The 16550-nt window shown below is 40.1% G+C and overlaps 2 protein-coding genes across 4 annotated transcripts in view; one reads left to right on the forward strand and one right to left on the reverse strand.

Annotated features, from left to right (window-relative positions):
* Window positions 1–202: 202 nt before the first annotated feature.
* ero1a (endoplasmic reticulum oxidoreductase 1 alpha) lies at window positions 203–12872 on the reverse strand. Its single transcript, XM_085408092.1, has 16 exons — window positions 12826–12872; window positions 9467–9928; window positions 8593–8712; window positions 8417–8500; window positions 8048–8089; window positions 6203–6279; window positions 5766–5839; window positions 5072–5192; window positions 4618–4679; window positions 4494–4520; window positions 4329–4421; window positions 3983–4229; window positions 2367–2436; window positions 1800–1886; window positions 1554–1690; window positions 203–931 (listed from the first exon to the last, which is right to left on the reverse strand). Exons 2-16 carry the CDS (start codon window positions 9542–9544, stop codon window positions 871–873), a joined length of 1380 nt encoding a protein of 459 aa, XP_085264218.1. The 5' UTR covers window positions 9545–9928; window positions 12826–12872; the 3' UTR covers window positions 203–870.
* Window positions 12873–13605: 733 nt separating this feature from the next.
* The window catches only part of samd4a (sterile alpha motif domain containing 4A), a 76494-nt gene continuing 73549 nt past the window's right edge, over window positions 13606–16550 (forward strand). For 2 of the 3 annotated variants that reach the window (XM_085408093.1, XM_085408095.1), the window contains exons 1-2: window positions 13606–13763; window positions 14793–15411. In XM_085408093.1, the coding sequence (XP_085264219.1) occupies window positions 15216–15411 (196 nt within the window). In that variant the 5' untranslated portion in view covers window positions 13606–13763; window positions 14793–15215. The remainder of the gene's footprint in view (window positions 13764–14792; window positions 15412–16550) is intronic. The other variant, XM_085408094.1, reaches the window with a different exon arrangement.

Genomic DNA, 16550 nt, shown 5'->3' on the forward strand with positions numbered 1-16550 from the left:
TTCACATTTATTTAATAAAAAACAGCTTTGAATTTAGAACATTGAAAAATAATTTTAAAATTTTATTACCGTTTACATTTTCATAAAATGACTTTTATATATACATTTTAAATTTTAAATCTCCAAACTTATACACAAATACAATGTACAATCGGAATATTACCAACAGTATATAAATATTTTGGGGATCTGTGCTGAATGGTTTACAAAACCTTCCTCCCAGGTGGAAACAGGTTTCATTATAACTTCTGGACACGCACCTGAAAACCTGCGACTCTGAAAACAGAGGATGGCTGTTACGAGAATCAGTGTGATAATGAATTTTAAACGTTGGTGTCCATTCCTGTATAGTTTTCCTTTCGACATACTGCATATTTGTGGCCCGCATTCAATTTAGATTTGACGTTTCTCATCTATTTTCTTGACAAACAGCGCCATCCTCAGGAGCAAAGCATAATCCCAACAACACAGGTGTGAACAGGTGAGACAGAATTCTTAGCAGTCAGCTCCCAAACAGCAACTGAAGTGATTTCATTGATCAAAGCGCATTTGAAAATAGACAAGCACGTTTCTCCATCAGCAAAAAAAATGATACCACTTGAAGGAACATTAAACCATGCCACAAAGTGTCATTTTGTTTTTTGTTTTTTTAAATATGACTTTAGTTTAATTCAAAAGAAAGCAATGCATTATTTTAAGGAAAAATAAACACTTGGCTGATTAAAGCTGATCTTTCAGTCGACATTTCAGCAGGTTTAAGACAGTAGGAAAGATGGCAGTCAGTAGCCTGGGACCACAAAAGTGCACATGTTGAAATAAAGCCCCATCAGAGAGGAGTCAACAGGTGAAGGCAGACTCCTCTGGATGTCCTCACTGCTCCTCTGCTAACAGCACTCTGAAGTTCTTCAGCTCCCTGACGCTCGTGGAAATCCTGCGCAGGATTCAGGAGGACACAGTTAAAATAATAAGTACAAAATAATGAAAAAAATACTCCAGTATGTTTTAACTAATATTAAACCCAGTTTCTCTGCGAATATTATATTGTAGCCTCAATTTACAGAAAATTTAGGCAAGTTTTGCACTATTTTGATTTCATGTTGAACATATTTGTTTTAACTTTTGTTTTAAATGAGTGTGAATTTCCAATAAGATCAGTACTCACTTATGTAAGTTCCTATTATAGAGATAAACTTGTTCTAAAGTGACAGACTTAGGAGTTTGATATTGATTAAACTTACTTTTGTATTTACACACAAAGTAAGCATTTAGTAACTCAAATATCAGTCTAAATTTCCTGATAGCTCAAGCACTCAGCTCAAGAAGGAATTCGCAAAGGAGATGCATAGAAGGCTTCTGAATAATAAATGGCGCATGCTCATTTATCATATCCAAAAATCATTTTCAGGTTTTAAAAGTGCTTCAGATACAATAATAAACTAACGCGCAGGCAACAAAAGCTCTCCAAGGAGCAGAGTGGGTGTGAGCTGGAACTAAGGAGATTTTTTTAAATATGGCACATGTATGACTTGATGTCCACAGCCTCTCTCTCTGACCTTCCGAAGGCATTGAACAGGGAGACGATCTCCTGCCGGCTGAGCTGGAAACTGGGTCGCTGGTTACTGGATTTGGGCAGAGCTTCAATCTGTCGCTCTGAAAACAAAATCTTCAAGGCTGTGCCTAATCCCTGGGTCTGTGACACAAGAGAGGCAGCGATCAAAACAAACAAAAAAATCAAGTTCATCTTTACAAAAGAAGCGCTACAAGCTAACGAGAGGCACTAAGAGGAAAATAACAGGTACCTGCAGTTTCCCCCACAGGCGACACTTAAAGCACCCAACACAGTCCATGATCCTGGAGATGTTGAGGAAGGCCAGTCTGATATCCTCCTGACATTCACAGAAAACTCAGGTCATTTTAAATCTTGAAAGTTACCCACACAAATTAAAACTGCAACTCCAGTCAGTATTACTGTGTGTTTGCAGCAACCCTGCGTACACAAGATCACTCCCAGCAGCTTTGTTAATGCGATAAAAGGTTTCAAAGCATCGGCTTCCCCGTATCTCTGTATCTGCATTCACTCTGCAGCTAGAGCATTTTTTGATGCATCAATGTTTTTACAGCACAATTTCACGTAGAGTTCTAACTGGCGTGGCTAGAATACAACTGAATGCTTTTATGCAGTTAAACCAGAAGGTTAATTATAAATCATTTTGAATTTTATGAGCTCAAACAATCAACAATATGGGTGGGGAGCATTCTGAAAATATTAATTAACATCCCTGTGAATATGTAATCAGTTGGTGCATTACGTCCACAATATCAATAACTTAACAATAACTTCAGCAGAGTTTGAAACACTTGCTGACCTTCAGTTTGGCTGCTTCCTTTTCATCCCCAGCAAACAGAGAAGCCTCATCAAAGTGCAAAGGGAAAGATCTAGAAAAGAGGAGATGAACGTCATCAAAACATTGCATGGAAGTCCGTTTTTATTTTATTTATACAGCGCCAAATCACAACAAAAGTCGCTGCAAGGTGCTTTATATTGTAAGGTCGATCATACAATAATACTACTACTACTACTACTACTACTACTAATAATAATAATAATAATCTGCCGTGACCGGTTGCGGTAAAAAAAGGAAGACAGGATAAAAGACGTGCTGTGGAAGAAAGACAGAGATTAATAAAGAAAGAAGTGTGAAGTGCGAAGAAGTGACCAGAGTTAGTACAGTGTTGTATTATTTAATTTGTTTTTAGCTTTTATTGTTATTTCATTTGGACTTTTTGTTATTAATTTAGTGTAGTTTCAGTTAGTTTCAAGAGTACAATTTCTTTTTTCGGTTTAGTTTTTATTGTTTGAACTTGTTTAGTTTTTATTAGTTACAGTGATCACTAAAAAGACTAAAACTGCAAGGAGGGCATATGCCAGAGGCAAGATTTGGGGATATTGGTACAGGTGTAATAATATAAACACGCTGAACTTCTTGAAAGCAGTTGACTCACAGTTTATAATAAACACACCTATCCATGACTTATCAAGCAAGTTATAATGACATTTGTATTTCATTTTAGTTAGTTCTCAAAATCACTCCAGTTAGTTTGAATTTTTTCAAAAGTCTAGTTTTTATTTTATTATTATTTTTATTATTAGTGAACTACAACACTTTCTCACATCTAGTTGTAGTTTTCAGTTTATTTTTAGCTAACTATATTAACCTTGGCAGGGACTGTGATTAAACTGTTGGACTTTAAAAAGCATTGCTGTAAAACCACAGGTGTCATATGTCAGAATCTGTTGCCTACATTTCCCAGAGTGCAGAGTGCTAACAGAGCTCACTTCTTTCTAACACCACCCATCCACATCCACATGTTTACATTCATATCCATTTTGTGATGGTAAATGGCCTGCATTTGTATAGCGCTTTTCTAGTCCCTAAGGACCCCAAAGCGCTTCACACTACATTCAGTCATCCACCCATTCACACACACATTCACACACTGGTGATGGCAAGCTACATTGTAGCCACAGCTGCCCTGGGGCGCACTGACAGACATCACTGACACTGACAGTGATGTTGTCAATAAGCTATTTGACTCGTGCCAATTTCACTCTGGAGCATGACAGCGAGGGCAAGCGTACGGCCAGAGTCACAAGGAAAACTTCAGCCACGAGAAGTACAAGGACTCTTGCAGAAGTTGATCTGACCATCAAGTTGCCCTGATCTCAGCTTCATGGGTCAAATCCACAGCAGAACTAGGGCAAGATCTTCGAGCTGCACCTTGACAACCTGAGTGTAAATCTATATCAAATCAGGCATTTCTAATTAGTGCACTTTGAGTGAAATTAACTGTTAAAAAACACAATATGGTTGATCTTTCATTTATAGAACATGAATACTAGGTATCAAGAAAAAAAGGGCATGCTGTATTATACCTTTATTCAGGGAAAGTCTAACAATGATTGGTGTGGTCTGAGACCAACCTGGCCAGCTGCAGGATGTCCAGCAGCTGCTCCTTGTGTTTCTGGTCCTCCTCGGGTCTGCCCGTGTACAGCTGGAAGGATGACTGCTGGAAGAACGGCAGAACTTTAGCCAGTGCTCGCAGCTCTATCAGGTAAAGGAAGTAAAGGTTGCGGAGCCTCTTGGGCCCTTCGCCGACCGTCAGCTCCGAATCAAAACGCTGTCTGAACTCCGACACATTGTGACCCCACTTCTTCTGAAACCAGCTGTCTGAAGGAAAGAAGGCAATAAAAGTGAGTGTCAGTTATTTTGACTCTTCAGACAAAAGGAAAAAGAAAATGAACAAGGGCTGTTTTTTTTCTGCCTCACCATCCAGCAGATATCTGGCACTCAGGTGTACGTTAATGCTGGCGTGCAGACCTGAGACAAGCCGGAAAAAAGCCCTTTTCTCCACACACTGGCCTGAGAGAGAAAGGCAGAGAATTTATCGAAAACTCGACAAAAAGAGAATCTTAAGGTGTAGCATCAGCTTACCTTCCAGCCAGCTGTAGAAGGTCCTCGCTGCAAACAAAGTACGTGTCATCAGAAATGGAGAAAACAAAACAAAACTGCAATTGTTTTAGAAAAATGGTGAGATATAACACTGAAGAATTCCTACCTTCACTTCCTGGGCTGCTCTGGAATGAGGTGGGATTTAGTGGTCGTTTGATAGTATATGGTCTGAGAAGGACACATAAAGGTTTCCTTTTCATTACAGGGTGGTCACAGTGGTGGATGTTGATAGTAAACATGGCAACATGATGTCACTCTATATACAAATCATCCCTGTGAGCCAAAGCTCAGGCTTCAGACTATTCTGATGTCAGAGGATATAGATGTCCCTAACATGGTCACTGCGGACACCTCTATGGCTGTGGGCATTGAAGAGCCATCCGCCTGCTCCTCAAAACTTGGCTGAAAGTGAGCTAAAGCAATCAATTTCAAACAGGAGATGAAGTAAGAGGTAACAACCTCTAAGTCCCAGTGTGAGATAACTGGGGATTATTTTTGAACTGTGAATCACGCTAAAGTATAAACTACAGTCACTTATTTTGTGGGCTCTGAACGCTTACTTGAAACAGTTCTCCTCATAGATGCTGTTCCAGATCTGCCAGGCCTCTGGTCCTTTGTAGCCTGTGAAGCGTTCTGGATTCAGCAGCAAGTCGACATACTGGGAGTCTGGTGACTCTTCATCTGGAAAAGAGCGAGCCTTTATTCAGCTGCAAGTCATTATAATGAAAACATCTTTTTTTGTCAGCCACATGTGACAGAATGTAGCAGAGGGTGGTGGTGGAGGGGATTTATTCAGGAAAGAGGAGTTACCCACTAGCATTTCACAAAGGTTTTGGAGAAATGGATCCCTATGTTTCATTACATTTTCTACATGTTGCACCATCTTCTGTGTTGTAATTGCTTGAATCATGTTTCCTAAAACTACTCCTTGGAGTATGTTTTATAGTCAGTCCCAATACTGCTTAAACATAGCATTACATTCCCTAAAAATGTCTCTTGTAATCATATCCCCTTACCAAAAACAAGACATACTATCTATTCTTTATGTTCCCTTTCAGTTATGCTAAGCTAAATAATCTGTTATGTTTCCAAAACATTTTCATTCTTTAACTTTGTTGTTGACGTACACATGTTGCCTTACAATCTACAGCATTTGACTATCATATTTCTGCCTAGTGTCAATTAGCAATTATTTTTGGTAATCAAAATGTATCAAATTTGCTTCTTCCTTCATTCAGCTGGACTGAGACGTACCGTCAACCACGCAGAAGCGTTCTGCTTCGTCGTCATATTTGTTCCAGTCGAGCAGAGCCTCTCTGGTCTCAACGCTGGGAACAAAAAGGAGAGCACTCAGTTGGCTTAGTTGTGCTCAACCTCAGTGTGGAGGTTCATAGGTCAGAAAAGAAAGTTAAATCCTACTTTGGTAACCCGCTTGAACGTGTTACCAGAAAATAATTTGAGTTATATATTAATGATTTTGTTCCCAATAGCAAAGATAACGAGTATGGTTCTTCAGGTTAAAGAAGCAGCTTTCACCCGAACTATGCCTTGTATGCTCACCACCCAACCGCCTTCCAGACAGTTTCATCCAATGCAGTGCACAATTTACTCAAAAGAACAGTCTGAATAAAAAATGTCAAAAAGTCACTTTTAGAAGAAGAAAAGAACTGAGCAAAATGAACGAGACTGACCTTAATGAGACATCTACAGCTCCCAGATGCTTCGCCTTCTCACACTCATCCTGCTGCTCGTTCACTTCTGCTGAATACTGAAACACACACACACACACACACACACACACACACACACACACACACACACACACAAACTTTAAATTTACAATTCTATGAATTACTGAGAAAATCTGAGGGGCAGCAAAGCTATATTCTATCAAACTTGCTGTGATGACTCATTAACAGCAGGAAGCTGAAAGTGAAAGTAACAAAACTGCTAACTGCTAACACAATACAGCAGATAAACCTGTTCACTTTAATGCCATGATGTAAAAATGTATTATAAAAAAATGTAATAAATCACATGTCGAGCATTAAACATAGAAACGTTTTTTATTGTGGCAAAAAGGTGCTCTAGTGCACTAGCAAATAAAACTTTTTAGAATCCCATGACCTTTTTGTTTGTTTGTTTTAATTTTAAACATTACATCCTCCTGTAAAACCCACAACAACAACAAAATTAGTCTTTATAAAAAGCAAAATGTGCTACAGTACAGTACATTACATTTACAAAACTGTCACATTAGCAACAAATCCAGAAATATGGCCACACTGTGAGGATTTGTAGATTTAATGGATGGTATAAAATGTTTTTGGCAGCTGAGCAGCAGTGTGGATCTGTCTCTAAGCTAAAGGTAATAATAATAATAATAATAATAATATGGTTCAACTACGTTCTGCATCAGTGAATTTTTTTTAAATCTCAAAACTCTGAAGAAAATAAATGAAACCTTGACAATAGTTTCAATGAAGACCAGTTTTTTGTTGACTGTGTAAAGGTTTGATTAAATTGTGCTGTAGAAGCAGTCGTGACTCTTGTAAAAATTGTTAATGGGTGAACGGAAAGATGGACGGATGCTCAACGCAGCTAAAGGTCATCAGGTCTTCAACAGGATGAGTAAAAAAAGAAAAAAATAGATAATTATGGGAAAGCGTGTCTTTATGCTGAGTTTGGGGGAGAGCTGTGAGGGGATTGCCATTTTGGATTTTCTTTTGTTTTTGCTTGTTTTCTTTTTGCACAAGTGACTCAAGCGATCCCTTTCACAATCTGAGAGAAATCTCTCAGGCCCTCTCTAAAGAATGAAGAAGCAACGCTTTTTTCCATAGACTTCATGGGATATAAAAGATGGATGTTCTGAAATGTAAAGGAAAACTCGGCAATTAAATAGAGTTATTTGCTCAGATTATGCTTTTTCTCACACGTGATTTTTGACATATAAATAATTCCATACAGATTCCTGCGTCTTTTTACAAAACACAAAACAAGATGCTGACAGCAAAAAGGTTCAAGGCTTTACAGCAGCTCCTCTCTAACCCATCACAGTAGATGCACTCATCAATTAGAAGCTGTCTACACTATTTTTCCCCTGTAACTGGAAGAGACTGCACTGACTCGACACACATTGTTAATACTGAAGAATCTGCATCACCTCTTAATAACTGTATTTGAGTCGTCTGGCATTTATTTTCATGTCTATTTAAGCTTAATTTATAACAGTATTATAACAGTATGTTTGCACTGAAGCACCGCAGCAATTTCCTAATGTTGTAAACCCGCTCAACATTTGGCAATAAAACCCTTTCTGATTTCTGATTTCTTAAGTGATAAATTGCACGAGGGTGTGTTTACTTACTGTATGACTCCAGTTTTGATTCATTTCCAAAGTGACATTAATCCTCAGTAAACTTTACATATGGAGAAGGTAAACTGTTGTCAGATTTGATTAAATAAATGGGACACAAATAAAAAGACCATCTGAGTCGCAGCCAGTTTGTGCCACTTACTGATCCTGAGATACTCACCTTGTTGTGGGGAGCGGATCGGAGCCCCTCGGGCACCTCGTTCTGTGAATAGACAGTTTCAGTCAGTCTGATGTGACCATTTCTCCTCTTTCACCTGGAATTAATAGGTAATCTTTGTAGTTTTTTTTTTAATGATATTTAAATCTAGTCCACAGGTCTTTGCATTTACACTTGGTATTTAAATACACAACGGCTGCACCCTCAATTTAATCTTGATATGCAAAAGCAATTAGGTTGGTTCACAAGAAACAATGCCAATGCGCGGCTCTATCGTTATGAGTTATACAGACAGTGATCAGACATTAACAGCAGGTTGAATGGGGGGGCGTAAAAGTCTGTTTACAGCTGCTATATGAGGGTTAAACTCACAGGAGAGCAGGGCTGCACAGCACAGTCCCTCAGACCACACTCATTGCTGGCAGTCCAGAAAGGACACGGTTTATTCAGATTCACCTGCAGAGGATGGAAGCCAAACACACATTCAGAGTAACAGACCTCCTCACCCACAGATGTGCGTATACGTATGTGTGGTGCATGAGTTGTACCTTGTAGAACCTAAAGTAATCAGACTCAAGAAGACTCTGGAGTTTTGGGAACAGCTGGTCGTTGTTGAAGCGGTCGATGGTCTCCACATCACACGTGCAGTCATCCAGGTCGCCTGTCACCTGATGTAGAGGGAACAGGCAAACAGCTGGTTATCCAGTGTACAGTGTAGTATGCTCCTGAGAGCAAGCCGAAGTAAGATTGGAAAACACTGTAAAGAGTTTCAATAGTAGACTGTACTATTTTTATTTATTTTTATTCAACAGTCATTTTCCTTGTGGGGTCAATAAAGTATAGATCTGAATATCAATGTAATGTGTACACAAGAAAAATTCTTAAGTAATCAAAATATGAGGGGAATTAGACCATAGCACCTTCACTGTTACAAAACATGGGCAGGTTCCTCGCCTCCAGGGTGCTCAACTACAAAACTTGGTATTTATAAGCAACAACATCAGTGTGACATTACACAGAAATAAAGAAATTACTTACTGCCGATGCACATTTAATGCAGGGGCCTAGGCCAAACCACAATTGTTTTAACAGAACTGTATTGTTACTGATATTTTCACTGACGACAACAACAACAACAACACTAAGCAAATGTAAAAAACTCATTAAAATGAAATCAATACACAAGAAGTGAACTCCAGTTACTTGGTACTATCAAACCAACTTGACTTGGTTGTTGTTGTTGTTTTTTTGTTTCCTCCTACCATTCAAAATGACTTTGAGGCCATTGACTCACAGTCTGGAATTTTAGGGTAGCCATAAAAACCGACACTCATGTAAAATGAATCAGTACAAGTTACCTGTAACCCGGTCAAATAATCCCACCAATGTAGGAAGTAAGTCAGAACCGCGTCCAGCACTCACCTGACAGAAACACCTGCACTCTGCGTATCCGGACACCTCGAGGAGAAGGAGGAGGGGGACGATGACCACCAGTTTCATGACGACCCTTCTTGTTTCCACGGACCTCTGCTTGACAAACTGCAGCTTCTCTCTGTAGCTACGTGTGAATGAAAGCAGCAGCAGCAGCTGTGAGGAGGAGGTGATCTGCTGTCAGCTTCCTGGTTATTTCCTCATTTCCAATCCGCTACGTGCAATACGTGACGACCCGACCATCAGCAGCAGCAGCAGCAGCAGCTTTAATCACGTATCATCACACCGACATCACTCCAGTGCTGCCAGTGTCTCCTCTTTTTAAACACTTTGGTATTTGTAGGTATTTAAACGCAGGGGAATTTTTGCTTCCTGTTCGCTCACAAAACCATCCGACTGGAACTCACAGCGAGGCTCACATGGAGGCGATTCGCTGTTTTTTTTTTAGATAGCCTCAGGAGAAAAAAAATGATATTAAAAAAGCTGAATTCAATGTGACATACATGACGTATTATAATACACAGGAATAAAAAAACAACGTAATAAGCTGGATAAATGTGTAGTTTTTTTTTAAATAGAGAGATAATGTGATATGTGTTTTAATAAAAATGTGAAGAAACAACAGTGCATATGTATTAATAACTACACTCAGTACGGCCCACATTGTACAGACAAAACGATAATTATGATTTTATAGTTTAAAAAATGTCAGCTGTAATACTACAGGTCAACCACGCGGTGGCGCTAAAGGGCGATAATTTATTGGCCTTCCCACCTAGCGTGATCGCTCAAAGTTTACCGTAGAAAAGACAAATGACATCACTCCTGTGATACAGCAGCCAGTACAGTAGTAAAATAGCTTTGAAATATAACATCCATTTAATCTCTTCCCTTTAGACTGTGTGAGGAAACTGGTATTGCCCCTGAGAGAGAGAACTTGTGTTTAAATTTAACTTATGTCATAACCGAAAACTCTTTTTAGCATAGTCTTCCACGTAACCTGACTAAAGCTTGATTTAGACTTCTGTGGGAAATCTACAAATGTCACACCTTTTCACTCACCATGTGTTTATACATTGCCCTATATTTAATTATTAATTTCTGGCTCTCTTCCACAGTGTCTTTTGTCCTGTCTCCCCCCGCCCCCCATGCCCCCACAACTGGTCTAACAGATGGGTGCCCCTCCCTGAGCATGCTTCTGCGGAAGTTTCTTCCTGTTAAAAAGGATTTTTTTCTTCTCACTGTCGCCAAGTGCTCAGGGATCATCTGATTGTTGGGGGGTTTTCTGTATTATTGTAGCATCTTTATCTTACAACATAAAGCAGCTTGCTGTATAAATTAAATTAAATTGAATTGAAACAACTGACATTGTAACTGGAAACTCCCTTTATCCCTACACTACCTAACCTTGCACACCATTCAAGTCATTGTGGGATGAATTGACCCAACGTGTAGGTACAGTTTATGGGAGGTGCACATTGGGTTATGTAGGAGGTTACAGCGTAGTGTTAAAATGAGTTTCCGATTACATCATAAGTTATGATGTAGCTTTCCCACAGAAGCATACTTCACGCATCATGAGGGGTTTCTGGTTTCTGTCACAAATCATTGCATGCACTCAGGAACACTTCCAGTGTGTTTGTGTGTTTTGTTGACAGAAGATGTGGTTGTTTTGTTTGATTGTAGTACCAAGTGTGAAATAAATAAAAATGAAATGAAATGAAATGAAATGAAAGTTCAAAGGCAGGTTAAAACTCTGTCAGGCAAAGAAAACACCATATGTGAACATGATCCAGTCTTCTCTGGGTCAAAGCTCATTTAAAATGTATTGAGGCAAAGTGGAATTCAAAATTTTTAAATTCTTTTATATATATATATATATATATATATATATGTATATATATGTGTATATATATGTGTATATATATATATATATATATGTGTGTATATATATATATGTATGTACGTACGTACGTACATACATACATACATACATACATACATACATACATACATACTGGTAGGATTTCTGGATATCAGCCACCTCCTCTATCTGCCGGTGGTACATACCGTGCAGGGGCCTGTCCTTCCATGATGGTTCCTCGTCTCCCTCCTCTTTCTTGGGTTTCTGCTGCCTGAGGTATTCACTGAGCACTCGGTCAGTTGGGGCCATCTTCCCAATGTATTCTTGGATGTTCCTTGTCTCATCCTGGACTGTGGTGCTGACACTCACCAGTCCCCGGCCCCCTTCCTTCCGCTTAGCGTACAGCCTCAGGGTGCTGGACTTGGGGTGAAACCCTCCATGCATGGTCAGGAGCTTTCTTGTCTTTTATATATATATATATATATATATATATATATATATATATATATATATATATATATATATATTTGGATATATATATATATATATATATATATATATATATATATATTTGGATATATATATATATATATATATATATATATATATATTTGGATAACATCTGTTCTTTCCTTAAAATGTAAACAATGTTTTTAATGCCTCTGGAGGAGACAGAGCTGATGCACAGGTATCTACTATCTACTTTTGTTTACAGTAAGCAGTAAGTTGAATTTACTTCCAGGAATAGTTTATTGTACTTACGTTGGCTCCATGGTGTAGTGGTACATGTGACAGATGCTTAGTTAAGGACCAGCAGGAGACACAAACCAAGCCTCAGGGGCTCACAAGCTTGTGTACTCCTAATGTTGGATATTGTGGTCTAAGTCTTGTACGTTTAACTTTAATTTTCTGAAGTCAAGTTTATGTTCACACAAGAAACAGACAGAACAGTGTTTCCCAGTCAAGTGAGGCTGTGGGCCTCTTTAGAAATAAATAAATATTTGTGTAATGTCAATTTATAATGTGTTATCAATCACAGGGTTGAATTTCTACAGAAATTCACACCCACATTTACTTTTAAAACATCAGACAAAATGATACATAATTACTTTTCAGTTTTATTTGTAATTAAGTATTTTCACTGTGTTCAAAAAAGATTTTCACCTTGTGTGCTGTACTTTATAAATTGGTCGTTTTTCTTCTTTTGAATTATAATAAAAACTAAACAAGCAGCTCTCCAATACTGAAGCGAATTTCCCTTTGAAGTACAGTTGAATACACGTACAGTGCAGTATGAAATTAAATAGCCAGTCATAGATAGTTGAGTAAATGAACCGTGTTACATTCCGACACTTAATAGAGTCGAGTCTGTCACCTAAAAATAGTTTCCACGTCTCCCTGACCTACGAACTAAAACATTCAGCATCGTTCCTGTGTGGATGTGGACCTCATTAACTGTGGCTTTGGAAACATTTCCTTTTCTTACATTTTCTTGTAGTTTCGTCGCTGGTCGCCCACTAGACTATATCTCTCTCTCTATTTTGGTGCTTCCTCGCGCTGCCAAACCCCTGACGTAATGCTCTGCTGTTAATGATTAGCATGTGGAAACGGGCAGAGCGAGCCCCCCTTAAGTCAAGGCGGCCGAAACAAGGCCGGATATCGACTGCACTGATCTTCAAAATAAAAGCAGAATGCCTATCACAAGCGTCCACGAATGTGCTAAGTAACTAAGTACAAAAACGGATCAAATACTATTCAGGAGCATCTTTCACAGAGTACTTTAGCTGAGTATTGCGTCTTCATACTTGTCCTTAATTACATTTCAGAAGCACTAGTTTTTAACTTTTAATCCCAGTACATTCATACAAAACAGGTTGACTGGCATGGAAAAAACATCTGATAATTATGAAAATTAAAGTCAGGATTTTGGCAAACAAATCAGTTTTTGAGGGGATAAACGTCAGATTTCTAAAATAAGCAATAATAAAAGATATAAGCTAAGAGATAATAAAAGAAAATCTTGAGAAAAAACAGAATCCAAAAATTCTTACTTTTTCTCTTTGAATTCTGACTTTCCTCGTGAAACCTATATTCATAGTTAATCATAGTATGCACTAAAAAAAACAAACACGATCTTAAGTTGAAACTACTGTAGTAGTTCAGTGACGTTTTCTAAAAAATGCTCACCGCTACTGCTTAGCTTTATTTTGAAAAGTGTTGAGGGAAGTCGGTGTCACAACTTTACTGCTCACTTAACCATGGAGTTTTAGGGCAGTGGAGCCCGTCTGCTGGGGGAGAGACAGAGGAAAAGTTAGTCAAGATGGCAAATCCCACAGACCGGGAGTAAAGGGGCACCGCTCCCCGAAAAAGCCGAGCCTGCTGCCCGTTCTGAGACAAACCCAACGATGCGAACAGCGCCAGCAGGTAGGAACCTTAAAGTTTGGTGTGTGTAATAACCGCTTTCCCCACAATGATTAACACTCAAATTGAAGTTTTTAGCTAAGCTGTTTCCCTCCGTTGTTTTATCAACTCTACCCCAGTCTTTAAATGAAAATTACACAGTTTTAGCGGTTGACTAAGGACTTTTCAAGTAATGTCGCGGGGAATGTGGAATTCCCAGCCATTAAATTTTATTCGCGGGGCTAACACTGTTGGGAAATTTGCTAACGGTAACTTGGGTTAAATTTACAGCTGCTACGCGGTTATTCTATGGAAACGTTCTAGATAGGAACGTGGATAAATGTACGGATCTGTTCCCTAGTTTTCCGTTTCACAACATTTTACAAACTCCTCGTACACTTTAACACACGCCGACAGTCATTCCCTGTGTGCTGATGAGGCAAAGTGACAGTTTTAGACAGCGGTAAAAGCTCGGGAACCTGGAGTCGGCTCGTAGCCTGCTCTGCAGGGTTTTTACAGCTGAAAGCTAGCCTTCACTGCCGGATCTCGGTCTCCGATACGAAGTAACCTGTCATTAGAATAACGGAGGGAAGTCGGTGCTATCGTCTGTGCAGCACACAGGCGTGCCAGTGGCCGCCGTCGGTAACCCGGCGTCCTTTTCGGAAAATTCCGGGATGTAGCGCCACTAGTACCGACAGCTGTATTTTTAAGGAATGGGTGGATACCAAAAAAAAACGCAAATTATTTATTTTTGTCCCGGTGGTGAATGCCACAAGCCTGTTCGCATAGCGACGGCGAGGAGGAGACCTATAAAGTATGAGGGGTTTTTTTTCTCTTTTTTTCCTCCCTCTCTTTCAAACTACCCCACTGCAGCAGCAAGTCTGAAGCAACAGGGACACCGTCGCGTTTCTAACGATGCTCAGTGTTCTGTAAAAGTCACCGTAGAGGTCTGATAAGAAGGGAGAGACCTACTTAAGTAGAAGCTGAGAGCAGCGTGGGTTAAATGTTCCCTTTATTCCCCTCCCTCACTTAACATCTGACACCCTCTTGCAGGGCTGAGAGGGATTCCCTGAAGAAAAATGCCTGTGAGGCTGAAGCTGATGTGACACAGCCTGTGCTGGAAGAAAGCTGACTCATCAAATATCAATCGCTCTGAGAGTGACTAAGCAGCAGCAGGAGTTCGTTTCACCTAATGCCCAGCAAGAAGAGCAACTAACACCCCCCTCCCATCTTCTCTCACCCTTACAACCCAGAGATTATCATACAGGAGAAGGCTCCACCAGGAATACTGGCAGAGACTGCTGACCTGACTAATAATAATAATAATAATAATAATAATAAAAAAGCTTAGAATGGTAACACAGCGCCACAGCTGAACAGAGACGCCAATAACCGCTGTAAAGCTACCGTTCAGTCTTAAGAGCAGATACGCTTCAATCCGCCAGCCTTCAACCCCCCCCTCCCGTCTTGCAGACCATGATGTTTCGTGATCAAGTGGGTGTGTTGGCCAGCTGGTTCAAGGGGTGGAATGAGTGCGAGCAGACGGTGGCCCTGCTGTCCCTGCTGAAGAGGGTGAGCCCAACCCAGGCCCGCTTCTTGCAGCTCTGCCTGGAGCACTCGCTTGCCGAGTGCACCGAGCTGCAGGTCCTGGAGGGGGAGGCCAATAATCCAGGTAGGACTACCACATGCTTGGTTAGATGCATTTACAGGCACTCACAAACACTACGATTACTTTTTTGTTCTTCACACTGCACTCTTCTCCTTCAGCAACTTCACTCTTCTTATCATAAAGGAGTGAACTGCGAAATTGGAAAAAAAAAACCTAACCCAAAGTAGATTTTTGTGCTTTTCGATTTATTCAGGCATATTTCTGAAATCTGGGAGTTGCCAGCAGTTATTACAGAAGAGGAAAGAGTGATGCATCTTCTCCACTTACAGAGCTGGAATCCATTGATGCAGCAGTTATCACAGTCACTGTGACAGTTTAGCTGTTTCTGGTCAGGTTTTTCACTTATTTAAAACGAAATGTGTTTTTTCCATTGTTCCATTGTAGTTCTCAATCTTGTAACAGACACTAGACAATCATGGTGCAGGCATCCCAAGGGCATTAGAATAAACTTCCTGTGTGAGGTGTTCCTGTAGATACATCAGGAGTGGTAAATTGCTGAATCATTGATGGTGTTGTGCTGCACCCTGTGGCTGGTCAGTAGATGAGAGTGAGAGGAGGTTGAGAACTCGCACACGTTACCTCAGCTGGCACCACGGGTGGTTGGTGATGGCAGTCGGTTAGTGTGCCAGCCTTTATTGCCATGATGGTCCCTGGGCGGGTACTGGGCCAAGACAACTGAGGTGTTGGGGAGCGGGCGTGCATTCTGGTTTGGTTTTTGTTCCATCAGACTGCAGTGTGGCCATGGAAACTAAAACCCTGGCAACCGACTGAGCTCATGAAAAATAGAATGAAGCGGTGCTGCTGCTGCTGCAGCAGCAGAGTGAAAGCGTCTCCGTGCACCTATGGCAACAGCTGTATGCGGTAACACTGGGCCATCACAGCAAACCTGCCTGAAGTGATACTCACAGATATTACAGAGTTTCTATCAGGGTGTACCACAGTCAGGGGCTTCGGTTAATACAAGCTGGTCTTTGTTATTATTGAGTAAAACTGGAGACATCAAAGTGCAGTTTATGAAATTCTCTTGGTCGACCCCTCCCAAAGTCAGGCTTGTTTATAGTGTCAGAGATCAGAGCAAAATGAGGACAGAGGCGATGGAGGAGGGCTGATGTCTTCTAATTCATCAGCTGTTCCTCCTTTTA

Source organism: Rhamphochromis longiceps, linkage group LG1, assembly GCF_057381845.1.
Source record: "Rhamphochromis longiceps isolate RC_006_pf linkage group LG1, R_longiceps_female_GT1.1, whole genome shotgun sequence".
NCBI classification, from domain to species: domain Eukaryota; kingdom Metazoa; phylum Chordata; class Actinopteri; order Cichliformes; family Cichlidae; genus Rhamphochromis; species Rhamphochromis longiceps.